The following is a 16,312-nucleotide window of genomic DNA, read 5'->3' on the forward strand; positions in this document are numbered from 1 at the left end:
TCTCTCTCTCTCTCTCTCTCTCTGTCTCTCTCTCTCTGTCTCTCTCTCTCTCGGCTATACACCTAGCTTAAAATGCTTTCTAGTAGCTGGGCATGGTGTACACACCTATAGTTCCAGCACTTTGGGAGGCTTAGGCAGAAAGGTGGCAAGTTCAAGCCCAACCTGGGTAATGATTTAGTGAAAACTTCTAAAACTACAAACTAAAAAAGGGTTGGAGATGTAGCTCAGTGGCACAGCACCCCTAGGTTCAGTCCCCAGCAGCGGTCTGTGTATGTGTGTGTACATGTACAGGAAGGAAGGAAAGAGGGAGAGCAAGCAGGAGAGTGTGTGCACCACACGCCTTTCAGGCATCCTTGCTGGTAGGAGACAACTGCAGACAGGCTTCATTAGGAATTCCTGCTTCTGGGGGAGTCACAGCTGCTAAGCTGCATGCTTTTCACCTCAGAGGTGATTACAAGGTTCCAATGAGCCATACACATTCTACTTGTGTCTCAAAAAGAAATTATGATCAGCACCAATATTGGAGCTTCTTCTGCCAGGAGAGGATCCCAGTGGTATGGGTCACCTTCTTGTCACTGGGTCAAAATTCGCAGCACCTGCAACATAAGGACAGTTTTTTGTGGCTCACGGTTTCAGGGGTTCAGTCCATGGTCCACTGCTCTGGGGCAGAAACTACATGGCGGAGGGGCGTGGTGGAGGCAGGCTGCTCCCCCAAGGGCAGCCAGGAAGCAGAGAGAAGGGAGGGGCCAGGGACAAGAATCCACCTTCCGGATTACAGCCCAGTAGCCCCTCTTCTGACTAGGCCTCCTCAACAGCCCATATAGCTATGAACTCACCAGTGAATCCGTCCACTGATGACCATAGCACCCCACGATGCAGTCACCTTCCAAAGCCCTGCCTCTGAACACAGGAGACTTTTGGGGGACATTTTAGATCTAGACCATTACACAATTTAAGGAAGAAAACAACATAAGCAAATTTCATATTTCTGTGTGGCTTTGTCCCCAAGCATGTAATTTGTTCATTTTTAAAATATATTTACTTCTTCAGAAAGGAAAGCAAGATTGCCGGTTCCAAATACATTTACTTCTTCAGAAGGGAAAGCAAAATTTCCGGTTCCATTTATCCTGGGTTCCATCATGGTCCTGCACACTGAACACAAGCCCAGGGGTGACCTGATGGTGCAGCAGTGGGGCTGGAAGGGACAAATTCAGGGTGTGGGAGAGGTCAGGTGATGCGACAGTGGTCAGCACATTGACAGATGTCATTAGAACGGGCTTGGCAGGTGCTATGCAGAGACACAGGGTTCCATTGCTGTCCTGGTCCCACCGTGATGTGTCAAAGCAGTCACTGTCATATCAGTGGGAGTAGGAGGAGAGGAAGATAAGGTAGAATTCTATGTAGTTCACAGGTCCAGGTGGGGCAGAAACTTTCCCTTCTCAGGCTGCAGGTCAGGGGTAGACCACTCATCCTCCAAACGCCAGGCCCTGGGTTCCATCCCTGGCACCACAGGAAAGAAAAAACAATCAAAACAAACAAAATGCCAAACACTGGATCTTAGAGAAAGAAAGAAAGAGAGGGAGGGAGAGAGAGCACGCCAGGCCCCGCTCCCTCCCTTGGGCAAGCCTCTCTCAGCCCTAGGAAAGTAGAATTGAGGAGAGAAATACTAAAAGGATTAAATTCATATCACCACCGTCTCCATGTTAAGGAATTACCTGTGTACAGTGGTAGGATCTGGTATATTAGGGTTTCTTATAGATTAGCTCTGTAATTTAAGCTAAAATATATAATTGAATTAATGATCTAAATTTACAATTTTAAGTTGAAGTTTTACTAAAGCATTTCAATTAAATCATATGTTAAAACAGTTAAGTGACCTGAAGAGTCACCATATTTATGCATTGGATTTATGTTTATAATTATTTCAAAATGTGGGAATACTTAGTTTGAGTGAGGTGATTGGGCTCCTTAAAAGGAAATTATTAAATATATAAAAGCAATTTCATATATTTGAGAACATATACAAAATTTCTAAGTAATAAAATTATAATAAAAATCAGTTTAAAGAGTAATTGTTAAAGTTTGCTAAAAAATATGAATTAAGTTGAATTAAAACTTAATCAACTATTAGTTTTTTGTTTTGTTTCGTTTGTTTTGAGATGGGGTTTCAGCTGTGGAGTCCAGGCTGGCCTTGAACTCATTATGTAGCACAGGCTGGCCTAGAACTTCACTGATCCTGCTGCCTCAGCCTCCCAAGGGCTGGGATTACACGCGTGCACCGCCATATCACATCAGGTTTGGAAATGGTGATTTTTAGCTCCTTTGTGAAATGAGATTAGACACTGCCAAACTAGTTGAGTAAGGCTAATTTGCTTTAAATTATTAAAAAAGAATGCAAGTGAGAATTAAGAAAAAAATAGTAGGGATGCTTCCGTTCAGGATGGATTTCTTGCTTAAAGCAAAGTATTGCTCTGGATCAATTTGTCCTCAACCAAATGGTTTTGGATGAAATGGTGGGTCACACAGAGTGCAGGTTAGGCATCCAGTGTCGAGATCAGGGCAGGGCGAGAGTTTCCAGAGCTGTATCTGAACCCTGTCCGGGCGAAGGGACTCTGTGAGCTTCCGCAGGGACGTGGAGACAGCAGCGGGGCTGGGACCTGCCGACCACGACAGCCCCCTCCATCCCCAGCTGCAGGCTCTCTCTGGCCCAGAGCTGCCTCTGGCTGATAACAAAGCGGGAATGCCTGAGTCCTGCAGCTCCAGAGACTCCCTGTGAGCTGCCCGCTGTCCTCTGCGGCAAGGTCACAGCGGTGACGTGGCCCCGGGCCGCTGAGCATCCCAACACTCAGGCTCACTTGGTGAACGGCCTGCCCTCTCGGTGGCATCTTGGTCCCAGACCAGTACATGAGGGCTGAGGGTGCGGCGGCACCTCGCACAGGGCCCTGACAGGACAGGTGCTTGCTGAAGGCGGTCTCTTCTCCCCTTTCCTCAGCTCCGTGCCATGCACGAGCCTGTGCTCATTCTGCTCCAGCCCTTTCCTTCCCACCTGGCCCCCACCCTGCAGCGCCCCCCTCAGTCCCGGCCCCCAGTCCCGTCCGTTGGCTGACGCTAGGAAGGTGTCAGTCTAGTTGGGTTTCCTTTCTCCTCTGCTCCTCGCCTGCGTTCTCCCTTGGCTGGGCCCCCTCCTCATGGCCATGCCCATCCGTCCCCTTGCGTCTCCCTCTCCCCGCTGTCCCTCCACCCTGTTTGCCTCAGACAGTGTCTCCCTGCTGTCTGTGCTCTGGGGCCCCTCCCAGTCACCCCGCCAGTGCCGCTGTGTCCTTCCCAAAGCCGCACACTGAGGATGCAGTAGCGGTTTCCCCCAAGTCCTCCTCTGTGTTTCTTGCCAAAGGCACTTCTCCTTGGAACTCCTGGTTTGCTCCAGGCCACGGTCTCCCTAGGGCCGACCTTCCTGCCCCAGCAGCTCCTGGCCAGGGACGATACCAGTTCCTGCCTGTGCTCCGCCCTGGCCTGGGTGCAGGTAGGCACCTCAGCTGGACTGAGCTGCAGCGTCCTGGGGCCTGAGGTGCACAGGGCACACGGCGTGCCCTGGGGGCTGCACGGTGGCACAGGTGACGCCCGTGCCCAGCACATGCTGGGCCAAAGCCCGGGATGTAAGTGGACCCTTGGGATCCCGCAATGCTCTCTCTCCCTTGTTCCCAAGCAAGGCAACTCGCCCCACTGGGGTCCCCCGGCAATGTCTGGACAGGGTCTTGGTGGTCAGCACTTGGGGTGCTCCTAGCCACAGTGGGGAGAGGCCAGGGAAGCTGCTGAATGCTCCACAGCACCCCAGGTGCCCGCTGTCAGGAACACAGGACCCCATGATCCTGTTCTACTTCAGCTCTGCTCAAGAGCCAGCTGCAGGCCACGGCTCTCTGTGGCATCTTCCAGACCTGACCCGGGCCATTACAGGGGTGGCCTAACCCTAACCCTGGGCTGGAGTGTGGCGAGTGCCCCCTCCCCATTCAGGAGGGATCTGCAGCCCAGACACAGCAGCACCTCCTGCCCGAGTGATCCCAGCCCTGCTGCACACCAGGCAGACCCCGCTGCACCAGGCAGAACAGCTGTGGAGGAAGCCACTGTGCAGGGACCTCGGCGACAGCTGGTCAGCCCCACTCAGGCTCAGGGTGGATGGCAGCGTGTCCAGCAGGCCGTTCCTGTGGGCACGGAGTCCAGCCACAGAGGTCTGTTAGCCTTAAGTCGCACAGGACAATAAAAGGCAGAGGCACATTCAAGAGAACTCGGCACGTAGGATGGCTGCTTTCCAAGCTCTCCAGCCGGCGGAAGCCACTGAGTTCACTGGTGACATGCCTGAGATGGTCTGCAACAAAACGTTCCCGGCGCCTGTGCCCAGGGGCTCCCAGACAGGGACGGTCACGGGGTGCTGCTCATCCCTGGGCTCATCCTCCATGAGCTCATGGCTGAAAGTGAGTTTTTGAGACAAGGCCTTGCTGCATAGCCCAGGCTGGCCTGGAACTCATGGAAGTCCTTCTGCCTTGGCCTCCCGAGTGGTGGGATTGCAGGTGTGTGCCACCACGCCCGGCTGATTCTTTTCTTTTTTTCTTTTTTCTTTTAAAAAGAATAAAAAAACCCCAATAAAAACAATACATAATTTCAAAATAAGATGATAGGAAATTAACAGTGGTTATTACATTGCATATTGTTATCTTCAAAGTAGTTGCTCAGATTATCAGTATAGGCATGCAAAAGTGATCAAACAATTAGACATTAACTGTTCCTTTCAATAATCCAGTAGAATTTAGTAGTATAATTATCTTAGCTATCTTGTGTGTGTATATATATATATATATATATTTCCTTTCCTTCCTTCTTTCTTTTCTCTATCCCAGTTGTTCTTTCTTTTTGAGCTGTTTCTTTCCCCTTCACAGTATCTATTGTACCCTTCAGATTTTATTCACTCTTTCAGTTTCTTACACTAGGGAGACAAAACGGTGTTTACACACGCGGGTCGGATTTATTTCACTTATAAGCATGGTCTCTAGTTGTATCCATTTACTTGTGAAAGCCTGGAGTTTACCTTGTCATCACAGGGCCCGTGGGAGCTGTCTTCTTGCAGTCTTGAAATGTCCTGAGGGTTTTACCACAAGCAAGTAGTTACGTCAGGCTGAGTTTTATTTTCTTCCTCTAAGTGATAGAAGCAGCTGCTGTGATTAGACATAGCCCGGGGTGCTGGGGAGGAGACACTGACCTAGGCCACTTTATTTTTATTTTAGTTTATTATTTTATTAAAGTTTATTTATTTTTTGAGACAAGGTCATGCTCAGGCTGGTCTTCAACTATGTATTCCAGGCTGCCTCAAGTCTTTGGTGATCCTCCTGCCTCAGCCTCCTGAGTGCTGGGATTACAGCATTGGCCTGATTTAGATAACATTAGGAAATGCCACATGCTATGGTTGGGCTGCCACAGGTTCCTGTACTGGAGGTGTGGTCCCAATGGAGTGGGACTGAAGGAGGTAGGAGCTTGGAGCAGTGGTGGGATCGTGGGGACCGATGCCCTGGGGAGAGGCTGATGCCCATCTCAAGGGAGGGGGTTAGGTTCCAGGACAGGGTTGGTTACCTAGCGACGGGCTGCTCATGCCCCTATAATCCCAGCTACATGGGGGGCTGAGGCATGAGGAGCTTGAGTTCAAGACCAGCCTGGACAACTTAGCAAGACCTCATCTGTAAGTAATAAACAAGTGGCCCTCATGTCCTTCGTTGTCACATGACCTGTCTCACAGGAATCTACCTGAGGCATGTCAGATGCTACGTCAGGGTCATGGGAGCTGAGTAAATCGCTTTATGGTATAAAGCACCCAGACCTGGGCAGTTTGTTAGAGCAGCGCAGAAGGGAACAAGACATCACGGTTTGCAATCACATGTCGTTGTAGCTCCATGCTAAGAGAATGCTCTTGTTGAGGAAGCACCGCTCCATTCTCTGCCTTGCTGGTCTCGCCTCCCTGATCCTTGCATGCTTCCCGGCACTCTGAGGAGCGTCACAATGTGACCTCTCCGCCCGGTCAGGTCACAGTGTCCAGCCTTTCTCCCACACAGCGTGTGCCTGCTGAGACCTTAGCACCAGGCAGGTGCCCTTTTCTCATCAGCCACTGGCTCTTGGAAACCAGCATCCTCGTTAGGAGGCAGAGTTTGAGGGGTCACTGCTGGGACCCCCACAGCAAGGCATCTCCCAACGGCCTACAGCTTCGGGGTTTCGGGCAGAGCTGCCTGGCAGTGCAGTGATGGCAGCTAATGCTGTGCACTTGTCGGGCTACACTTTGGTCTGTGTCTTCGAACCTGGGGGGCTCCGGCATCAGTGCTCAGGCATGGCAGGGAAAGGGGGCACAGCCCCTCCAGGCTCAGTTGCTTTCGTCCCAGTTCCTTTGGTGACACAGGTCCTGCCAGCCTCTGAGTTCCAATTCTGCCAGGTTCCGGTCTTGCCTGGGGACCCATCCAAGCGTGGGATGTACCGGGGGTGCTGTGCGCATCGAGCACGTACGAGCTCGAGTGGTGAGGGTGCCTGCCGCAGACAGCCAGGGGCTGCGGATGGTTCTCCATCAACCCTGCATGTTGGTCACAGGAGGACCAGAAGGGGCCTGGTGTGTGTGCCTGCAGTGCACCTGGAGGCTGACAAGGCCAGCGGCAGGAAAACACGTGGGGATGAAGAGCGGCCTGTCTGTTGTCTGTCTGTCTGTCCCAACACAGGATGGGCTCTGCTACTCACCCACCAGTTTGTTTCTGAAGCCCCATGGGCCCTGTGTGCACCCGGAAGGGGTCCTAAATCCTACACAGCTCCCGGGAGGGTGCAGAACACGCAGAGTGACCAGCTCTATGTAAAAGAGCACAGTTGCACTACAGTAGTGTGGCACACTCCAAAGCTGCCACACTCGTGCTGTTGTTTTAAGCCCAGGGCCCTGAGCGTGCAAGGCAGTGCTCTATGAGTTAGTGAATGCGCCGGGCCCTCGCTGTGCTTCACATTTTAATTAACACAGGCTGACAGTGTACTATTTGCAGATGCACACATAGCAGGCCCTGACCATATCCAACCCCCCCGCCCTGCCTGTCCCTAGAGTGCACTGTTCCGCTTTTGGACTGGGACAGAGAACGTGTGGTCCCCGTCTCCCTGTCTCTGGCTCATTTCACCTAGCGTGACGTCCTCCGCCCACGTTGCTGCCAACGACCAGGTTCCCTTGTCCTCACGGGACCAGCGGCCCACTGTGTGTGTGCACACCGCAGCCCCTTCACTGCCATTTCCACGTGACGCCGGTCACCAGGAAAGTGAGGTTGTCCACGCCAGGGTCCCCTCTGCGAGGTGTCCATCCAAGCCTCTTGCCCGTGTGTCTACTTTTTCTTTGATTCACAGGAATCCTTCGCATATTCTGGACACCAGCTCTGTTTGAAGTACGTGCCGGCCTCACACCAGGCCCAACACCCATGTGTTTAGATGTCTGCAGTTAACGTGTATTACGTGTTGAGCATCCCTGGTCTGAAAATCCGAAATCAGAAATGATCCAAAGCCTGAGGCTTTTTAAACACTGGGATGATCCAGAAGTGGGAAAACCCCAGGTCCGGTTCCAGTGCCAGTGGAGGTCAAAGGCAAGGGCACTAGAGAGCACACGCTCACTGTGGAGCCGGGGACAGGAGCACAAGCGCTCCACCCGCTAGATGTGCAGGGTGTGCAAGGATTCCAAAGTCAAAGACACCCAGAATTGGAAACACCATGGCCCCAAACATTTGGAAAAGGACGATGGTTCTCACTACAGGGTAGCCCAGGCTGCCTTTGAAGTAGCTGTGTAGCCCAGGCTGGCACCAAGCTGGTGATCCTTCTGCCTCAGCCTCCCGAGTGCTGGGGTGATGTTAGATTGGGTTTTTAAAGTGAAGTCCAGTGTAGATGGACAGAAGGTGCAGTCTGCGGGACTCCACATCGTGGGGGTGGCTGGGAGGCTGTGGAGATGCTGCAGGACCCCAGGAATCACCTCAGCACCAGAGCATTCTAGATTCTTCTTGGGAAGGTGGGTGTGTAGGAAGCCTTAATAACACCCTACTTCCTGTCCCGGGTTCCGCAGAGGATTCCATGGCTCGTACACCACATCCCCTGCCGCATTTCTGTGCAGCTGACAAAGCAGCAGAGGCAGGGCCGCGCTGCATCCTCCTAATCGACGCCCCTCCCCACCACCTCCTTCAGAACTGGCCAGGCAAGGCTCAGCACTTCCTCCGTGGGGGCCGTTCATTCGTATTAACCCGCCAGATAACCGAAATGCTTCCAGACACCTACTTCAGGACACTTTGCTGTCCTTTGGGACTAAACCTGGAGCTTTGTCCGGAGAACCCTTAGAGAGGGTTGAGGCCAGCCTGGGCTACATAGTGAGATGTAGAGTGAGATGTAGGCCCAGAGTGGGAAAGGGAGGTGACCAGAGGCACGTGGGTGAACCAGGAGAGACGGAAGTCCACTTAGTTTCTAGACATACTGTCCCACCCCGCTTGCCATCCTGGAGCCTTGCTGGCCCCATGCCAGCCCAGCACCTGTCTCCAGGGTCTGCAGTTGCAACTGTCACCAGAGGCCACGCTGGTCACACAGCTGGGTGCCTGTCACACAGAAGGTGGAGGGCACCTGCTGGGGACGCTGCTAACCTGGCTGTGACTCAGGAGGCCCCACCCACCTGGGTCAGGGTGCCTGCGTTCCCAGGACAGCAGAGTGCCCTCGACCCTGCAATTCAAAGCAAACCTGCAGAGTTCAGTTGGTCAGTTCTGCAGTCACCCGAGGGAGCTAAGGAGGCGAGGATGACGGGGACGGCAGAAGGCGGCCCATATCTAAGGGGGACCACAGCGGTGTGTGAGGGAGTGCGTGTGCCTCCCCCACAAAACGGACCGATGGACATCATCTCTTCCTTCTTGCTTTCCGCCTTTTTCTCTTCCCTTTCTTCCACCCTTCCTTCCTCCCTCCCTCCCTTCCTTCCTTCCTTTCTTCCTTCCTTCCTTCTCTCTTTTTCTCTTTTTTTCCTCTTCCTTCCTTCCTCCCTTCCTTCCTTCCTTCCTTCCTTCCTTCCTTCCTTCCTTTCTTTTTCTTCCTTTCTTCCTTTCCTTCTGTCCTGACAAGATCTCACTATGTAGCCCAGGCTGGCCTCAAACTCTTGGCGACCCTCCTCCCTCAGTTTCCTGAGTGCTGGGATTGCAGGCGTGCACCACCCCTCACTCTTCCTCCTTCCCTCCTTCCCTTCCTTCCTCTCTCCCTCCGTTCCTTCCTTCCTTCCCCACTTCACCTTCCTGTCTGTCTCTGTGCATCTGTCTGTCTCTCTTCCCCCTTTCTGATCACACAAAGCATTTATTGAGACTCTCACATGAGTTCTCAGCAAGGCCGCGCACTCCCTGGAACAGGTGGTGAGCCGAAGGGCCGTGTGCAGGGTTGTGCTGCCAGCCCTTCCAGCACCCTAGCTCTACCCGAGGGACAGCTGCCACTGCTTAGCTCACCTTCCCGGCTGGGACTGTGGGCGCTCCTCCCTCGGAGAGTCGGGAAGCCCGGCACTGACTGAGGCTTGCGTTTCGAAGGTGGCCCTGCGCCCTCTTCCTGGCTGCTCTCTGGCCTGCTCGCCCCCTCCCCCTGGGCCTGGGTCCCTTCCTCCTGCCGTGCCCAGGCCCACTCCGCCCTCGGGATGCGGCGCTCGTGAGCTTTACTCACAGAGGCTTGGACACCGTTTTGTGCGCTGTGACCTCACCTCCTAACCTTTGCTTGAAGGATGGATTGGGGTGTTTGGGGACGTTGTGCGTGGGGTGCAGTGGCTGTGCTGTGACCGATGCTCTTGGGGCGCTTGCACTGGGCAGGAGGGCGAGGTGTCCGGCTTATCCATGCGGAGTGAAGCGTGGGAAAGTCTGCTGCAACGACTGTCCCAGGCCGTCCTGATGTCCCCAGAGCCTCTGCTTGGTGCTCCACTCTGGTCTTTCTCACAGCGTTGCCCTCACACCGCAGTCCTCCCTGCTGCTGGGAAGACGTCCAAGGCCAAGGCTGATCACTGAGATTTCTAAAGACTACCATGACCCACCATGCAGATCAAGTGCAGCCCAATAGACTGGGTGGGCCAGCGGCCCTGGGTCCCCCCGGGAAGCCCCCTGGTATGACATAACAGGGAGGTTTCCGTGAACAGGCAAGAGTGGCAGAGAGGAAACCCAAAGACCCTAGGGGTGCCTGAATCTGTCCTGTGGGACTGCAGGGGTGACACGTCCTAGGAACAGACAGCTGGCCAAGCCCAGCAGCGCTTAGGGACCAAGTATGGCCCGAGTGTGGCTGGCTGTGTGGCCTTGGGGAGGCTCCTGAGTTTCTGGATCTATAGGCACAGATGTCATTGATAAGGGTTCCAGCCCTCCGTGACCAGGATGAGCCTGAAGGACACCTGTGTCACCTCTGACACTGACGGCACTGTGGAGATGTGCGGCTAGTATTTGGGGGGTTGGTGCCAACCCCTACCCTCACGCACGCGCTCAGTCACACACTGGGCCGTCCTGACGGGCTGAAGACCCTGGTGGCAGCACACGGAGCTGGAGAGGAGGAAGGGGCTCTCTGCTGCGGCGCTGTGGTGCTGAGGCTGAGGCCGGAGACCGTGATGACTGGGAGAGCGGGCGTCCCCCGGGGCACACAGGCCTCCGAGGCTTTCCGGGGGCGGGAGCAGGCAGAGAAGTAGTCCTGGCCAGGGTCTTCTCTGCTATTTTAACGAAGGGTGACAAATCCTGGGATTAAAAAGAAACAGGGGTCTGGGATTCTGTGGGGAGCAGGTGAGCTGGGGGAAGGCGCAGGAAATGCGAGGTGCATGAGGTCCTTTTTTTTAATGGTAAAGACTGCTTTATTGGTGGCAGTTAGTACAAGTCAGTAAATATTGATCCCCAAAGAGCTCGGTTATTTATCATATTACTGGTCCAGAGAGCTGATGAGCTGAGCCCCGTGACTGCTGGTTTGACTGAAGTCATTCCGGCTTCTTGGGAAATGATGCCATAACCAACTGATATACGGCATACGCAGTTCCGCCCGCTGTAAGAATCACAGTGGCTCTATACAAGGGGGCATCAGCTACCCCGCCCTGTAGATGCACTGGAATTCCACTGTCCTCCTGAAAGAGCTTTTGTTTCTGTGGAACTTCATTTTCAAAATGTGTGTGTGAAGCAGTGCTGATCGTCCTCTGAGCAAGAGGTCGGAGAGCCAGCAGATTGCGCAGCGTTTTCCACGATTACAGCTCAACAACCGCGGTGTCTGACCACCAGCAGCAAAAGCCACCGGGGCCGGAACCGGAACCGGAGAGAGCACGATGGATGAGGTCCTTTAGTCAGTTTGTTCCGCAGTCTTGAGTCCTTCCAGCCACGACCAGCCGTTCCCACGGGAGGGCGAACTTTTCACTTGCTTCTGTGTCCCAGGTGCCTCCGGCTCCAAAGTCTGCTAGAGCGGCCTATTCTGGCCGGCACACTGGGATCCCTTCTCCTAACTTCTGGCGTCCAAGCCGCCTCGCCGGCTGATCTCAAGGTGCCTCCCTGCAGTGGTGCTGGGGAGCCAGGCACAGAGCACCCCCGTGAGTTGGCAGGGGGGCAGTGATCCCTGCTGCATCTCCTCTGCTCCACGGCAGGACGCGGGCATAGGCGGGGTCAGGACGCCCCACGCTAACTACTGTGCGTCCTCCCACGGGACTCGGTGTGGGGACAACAGCTCAGGCCACTGGATGCCACCACACTCACTGCAGAGTGATCTGCTGTCTTTTATTTTATGTTATTTTTTGTGGCGCTGGTGAAGGGGCCCAAGGCCTTCTGTGACGGCCAAGTGCTCACCACTGAGCCCCCAGCCCCTTCCGTCAGTCTCTGCATTAGCACCTGTTACGGCTGTGTCTAGATCCCCCCAGAACCTCACACTCATGGCTGGGCTTTGTCAGAGGTGGCTGCATCTGGAGTGTCTGACTCTGGCATGGATTCACGGTGCAAAGCTAGGCTCAAGGGCACTGAGATTAAGGGTGTGAGTGCCGCCTGCCCTGAGCAGCCGGGATGAAATATAAGGGACAGAAAGAGCTGTGGTGGCCCCTGGTTCCTTTGCCTGCCCCTCTGCCATGTGCCACCCTGCCTTGGAGCTGGCCGATTATGGACTGACACCGCCACAAAGGTGAGCCAAATGAACCTCCCCTCCTTTAACTTTGGTGTCAGGTCTGTCTCAGGCAACGTCCCTCCTTAGTCATGACTGTCTGAAGCTTCTCTTTGGACAATTTGAGAGATTGTGAGAGCTAAGTTCTTTTTTTTCTCCAACCTTACTAAGAGGTTTTTATTTATAGATATTCCGACCTTCTTAACAACTATTTTTTTCTTTGTACAGTTCTGTACATCCTGTTCATAGGGTCTCGGTGTCTTTTTTGCACTGCACACCGTGTTTATACAGAGCTGTAGTTTCCACTGATTGTACTGTACAGTACTGTAGTTTTATATTCTGTTATACATCACAGCACTGTGTGTAAGAGTTGTGCAAATAAAAGCAAAGTCATCAGGTCAGAGTTTCTTTTGACGGTTTCTTGGTTGTGAAATTGTAATGTACATACCATAGACAATTCCCCATTTAGCACCCAATTCATTTAGCAACCTAATTACAGGATCAGAACTTGGTTGTTAAAGGAGGAATGTCTGTATTTGTTTTTTATTTTTTGGAACTAAAATCTTTGACCCCTTGCATGCTGGTGTTATCTATGCCCTTTACACTGGAAGCTGACTTTTGCCAGATCTGAAGGCCACACTGGCCTCCAGTTCTTCTCTGCATGCTAAACGTGCTCACTCCACCACCTGGCGACCAATCTCTGGGTGCTGGGGCATGTTCTGAAGGAACAGGTCGCCGGTGTGCGGCTGCCTCAGTGTAAGCGTGTGCTGCCTACTGCGCCTGCTTCAGGGGTCATTTCCTGATGACACCAAAACAGGAAAAAGGCTGTGGTTTTGATCTGGTGCTCGGGTCTCTTTGTAGCACACTTTCATTGTCTATAGAAATGTTATTCTACTTCTCATTCTCTTTCAATTTCTGGTAACTTTGCCTCATTGCCTGCCCAATTCTGGCCCAATATTTGGCCCAATGCCTCATTTCTTTGCTAATGCTCTTTTTTTCTTTCTTGTATACTGGGCCTTCACACTGAGCTACATCCTTAGCCTTTTAAAAATTTGATTATGTAGTGAAAAAGAAAATGAAATTTTAAATTTTGAGACAGGGGCTTGCTAAATTGCTCAGACCAGGCTTGACCTTGTGATCCTCCTGCCTCAGCTTCCCAGAGTGTTGGGACGACAGGAGCGTGCCCCAATGCCTAATGCCGATTCTTATGACTATCAGTTCTGAACACCTAGGAGGAGGCAGAGTGCAGGAGAGTTTCTGCAACTTTACTTTGAGTCTTGGTCTGTTGGGACTGCTGTGCATAGGAAACCTCCTTCCACAGGGGCTTAAAAACCACATGACTTGTTTTTTCCCATTGTGGAGGCTGGATGTCCAAGCTTGAGATGCCAGCGGTCAGGGGCTAGAGAGGGCCTGATTTCTGGATGCCAGGGGATGTCCTGGCTGTGTCCTCCATGGGTAGTGCCAGGGACCCTCAGGACCTGATCCCTGCAATGGCTGTGCCCCGAACACCCTCCTGGGGAATAGGTTTCTACTTGTGAATCCGCCTGTTGTCTCCTCCCTGTGCAGGGGTATAGGATTTCCTTATGAAACGTCCCTCTCCCGCTCTGAGCCGCATGCTCCTGCTCTTCTCTTGTCTCCGTTCTGCAAGGGCCGATCTACCTCCTGAGGGGCTCCAGTCTTCTGGTCTCCCGGAGCCCCTCCTGCTTGCTCAGGGCCCCCCTGCCCCACTGTCCACCCTAACCCTGCTCTCCTGGGACCCAGGCTGCGTGGGCCTCCATCTCTGTCCAAAGCCTTGCTGCTCCTGCTCCTGCCTACCTTGCACTGGTCTCCCTCAGGCCTTGGGGCTGCCTGTGGTTTGCCCCACCTTCTATTTTGGGATGTCTGAGGGTAACTCTACACTTTGTCAGTTAGTTTTGTGGGTATTTGGTTTTGCCATCTAGTTGCTCAGCCACAACACCCAACGGAAGAATGGCCTCTGATCACTGAGAAAGAGAGAAAGAGAAAGACTGAGCGAGTCATTCTCAGCGATGAACTGTGGGTGAACTCGCCTTCAGCCCAGCACACGAACATGGGACAGATCAGAGCAGCCCTCAAGAAGCCCTAACCATCAAGCTGCTTGGAAGTAACGAGCTTGAGAGAGCCTGCAGCGGAGCTCCCCAAATGAGGAGCACCACTGGGCACATCTGGTTCTTGTCTCCTTCCATACATGTGACTGGGAATCAGCTATGGGCTGTGATTCCAGTAAACAGACAAGTGAACTGTTTGTCTAAAGAGTTTTAAGCCAGGTGTGGTGGCGCACACCTGTCATCCCAGCACTTGGGAGGCTGAGGCAGGAGGATCCTTGCGAGTTCAAGACCAGCCTGGGCTACAAAGTGAGCTGAAGGTCAACCTGGACTGCGCAGTGAGACCCTGTCTCAAAAAGACAAAAAAAAAAAAAAAAAGTTTTGAGCCCAGGAGCCAGAGATCAACTTGGGCAGCTGTAGTAGTTTGCGGTTTCTGTAAGGGGAATAATACAATACAGGATATATATTTTATAAGATTATTTATAAGTCACCTAAAGAGTCATATACAAAGAGAATGCAGGAAATCTGTCCACACACTAACGAAAAAAGAATCCAGCTGAGGACCTGGATCCCATGCCGATGTCCTGCATGAGTCCAGCTGAAGACTTAGAGTCCATTACAGAGCCGCCCACAAGTCCAGCTGGAGGCCCAGAGCCCACAACAATGTCTCATGTAGGCCTGCTTCATGGATCTGCACTGGGAAGGCCCAAAGGTCAGTGGTGGAAGCTAGGAAGTCTGTGCCAGCAGGATGAAGGAGCTGTGCCAGCAGGCTGAGGGATCGGCACTGGAGCCAGGAAGTGATGTGCAAAATAAGGATCAGAGCTCCCCGGAAAGGTACCACAGCCATCCTCAGTGAGGTCCTGAGCTCCTCCAGTGTTGAGGAAAGTTGAGTTCCCACCAGGAAAGCCAACATAATAAGCTTCTCCAGGAGACTGAACAGTGCACCACCTTCCCCTCCAGAGCCAGGAAGTGACACTCAGAGTGAGGACTAGGGTTCCCCCAAAGTGAACCAAAACCATTGTCAACGACAACAAGGTCCGGAGTAAGTCGGATGATAACAGCTGAGTTCATCAGGAAAGCCAGCATGACGAGCTCCTCCAAGACAACCAACAGCTCCTTACAGCTTCTACCAGCTCCCAACAGCCTCACCTTTTCCTCTCCAGGTCTGCCTCTTATGCTGCTGGCAACAACCCTCGGTGGGCCTCCACACGCAGCACCACGCTGGTTCGGTTCAGCTGGGGGTTACAAGTTGACCCCCAGGTGTCAATCCACCGCAGCAACATAATGAGGCCCTGTCTTACATATATGTGTGTATATGCACGTATACCTATACATGTGTATAACTTGCAGCAAAATAGAGGGAACTAGACCCTGTGTTCAGTGAAATAAACCAGATGCAGAGAGAGAAGAGCAACTTGTTAGCTTTCACACCTGGAAGCTAAAGGCAAGTGTGCACCCGAACACCAAAGGGTGATTGACAGATGCTGCAAGGGGTGGCTACAGTTATGCGTGCGTTTAAGTATCACATTGAACGCCAGTAATATGTACAACGGATGCGTACTAATCAAAAGCAACATGTTTAAAAATACTCAGATCACAAAGGGGAGAGGGGAAACCTAACGGTAACATTTTTTTTTTCTAAAAAGCAGCTCAAATATAAGCAGATGAGATTCCTATGACAAGGAAATGCGTACGAAATGGTTTTATGTACTGAAGCATTCTTTTAATGTAAAGTTTTAGTTCCATTGTCTGCGTTGTAACCTTGGCACGATACCTTGCGGTCCTGCTTGAAGGGAGAGGAAGGCAAAGGAGCTACTTCGCCTGCCCCGCGCGGCGCCTGGGGTTCGGCGCGCCGGGCTCCCATCCTCTGCAGGTCTTCCCAGGCTAAGGGCTCCGCGTCGGGAGAGGCCGGGACCTGCGGGAGGTCCCCGCCCATCTCCACGCGCGGTCGCGGCCTGTGATCCCCAGCCCGACTGCGGGGGTGGGAGACGGCGCGTCACGGCCCCCGCGTGCGCGTGAGCGACGGCACCCAGCCTCATCCCACCGGGCCGAGCAGGACCCTGGGGTGACACAGCGCCCGCAGCGGGGTGCCGGGGCGGGGACGCCGA

The 16,312-nt window shown here is 53.1% G+C and overlaps 1 protein-coding gene and 1 pseudogene across 1 annotated transcript; one reads left to right on the top strand and one right to left on the bottom strand.

The window, feature by feature from the left end:
- Positions 1–10,843: 10,843 nt before the first annotated feature.
- LOC102011829 lies at positions 10,844–11,245 on the bottom strand (annotated as a pseudogene).
- A 4,512-nt stretch (positions 11,246–15,757) lies between these two features.
- On the top strand, positions 15,758–16,312 carry LOC106148629 (translation initiation factor IF-2-like; the record flags this gene model as incomplete). Its single annotated transcript, XM_013514931.1, is given in 2 exon segments — positions 15,758–15,761; positions 16,094–16,312. Coding segments are annotated over 2 exon segments (223 nt in total), but the record flags the coding sequence as incomplete, so codon positions are not given.

This window comes from Chinchilla lanigera, unplaced genomic scaffold (genome assembly GCF_000276665.1).
Source record: "Chinchilla lanigera isolate Chin_1 unplaced genomic scaffold, ChiLan1.0 scaffold00001, whole genome shotgun sequence".
In the NCBI taxonomy this organism is placed as follows: Eukaryota; Metazoa; Chordata; class Mammalia; order Rodentia; family Chinchillidae; genus Chinchilla; species Chinchilla lanigera.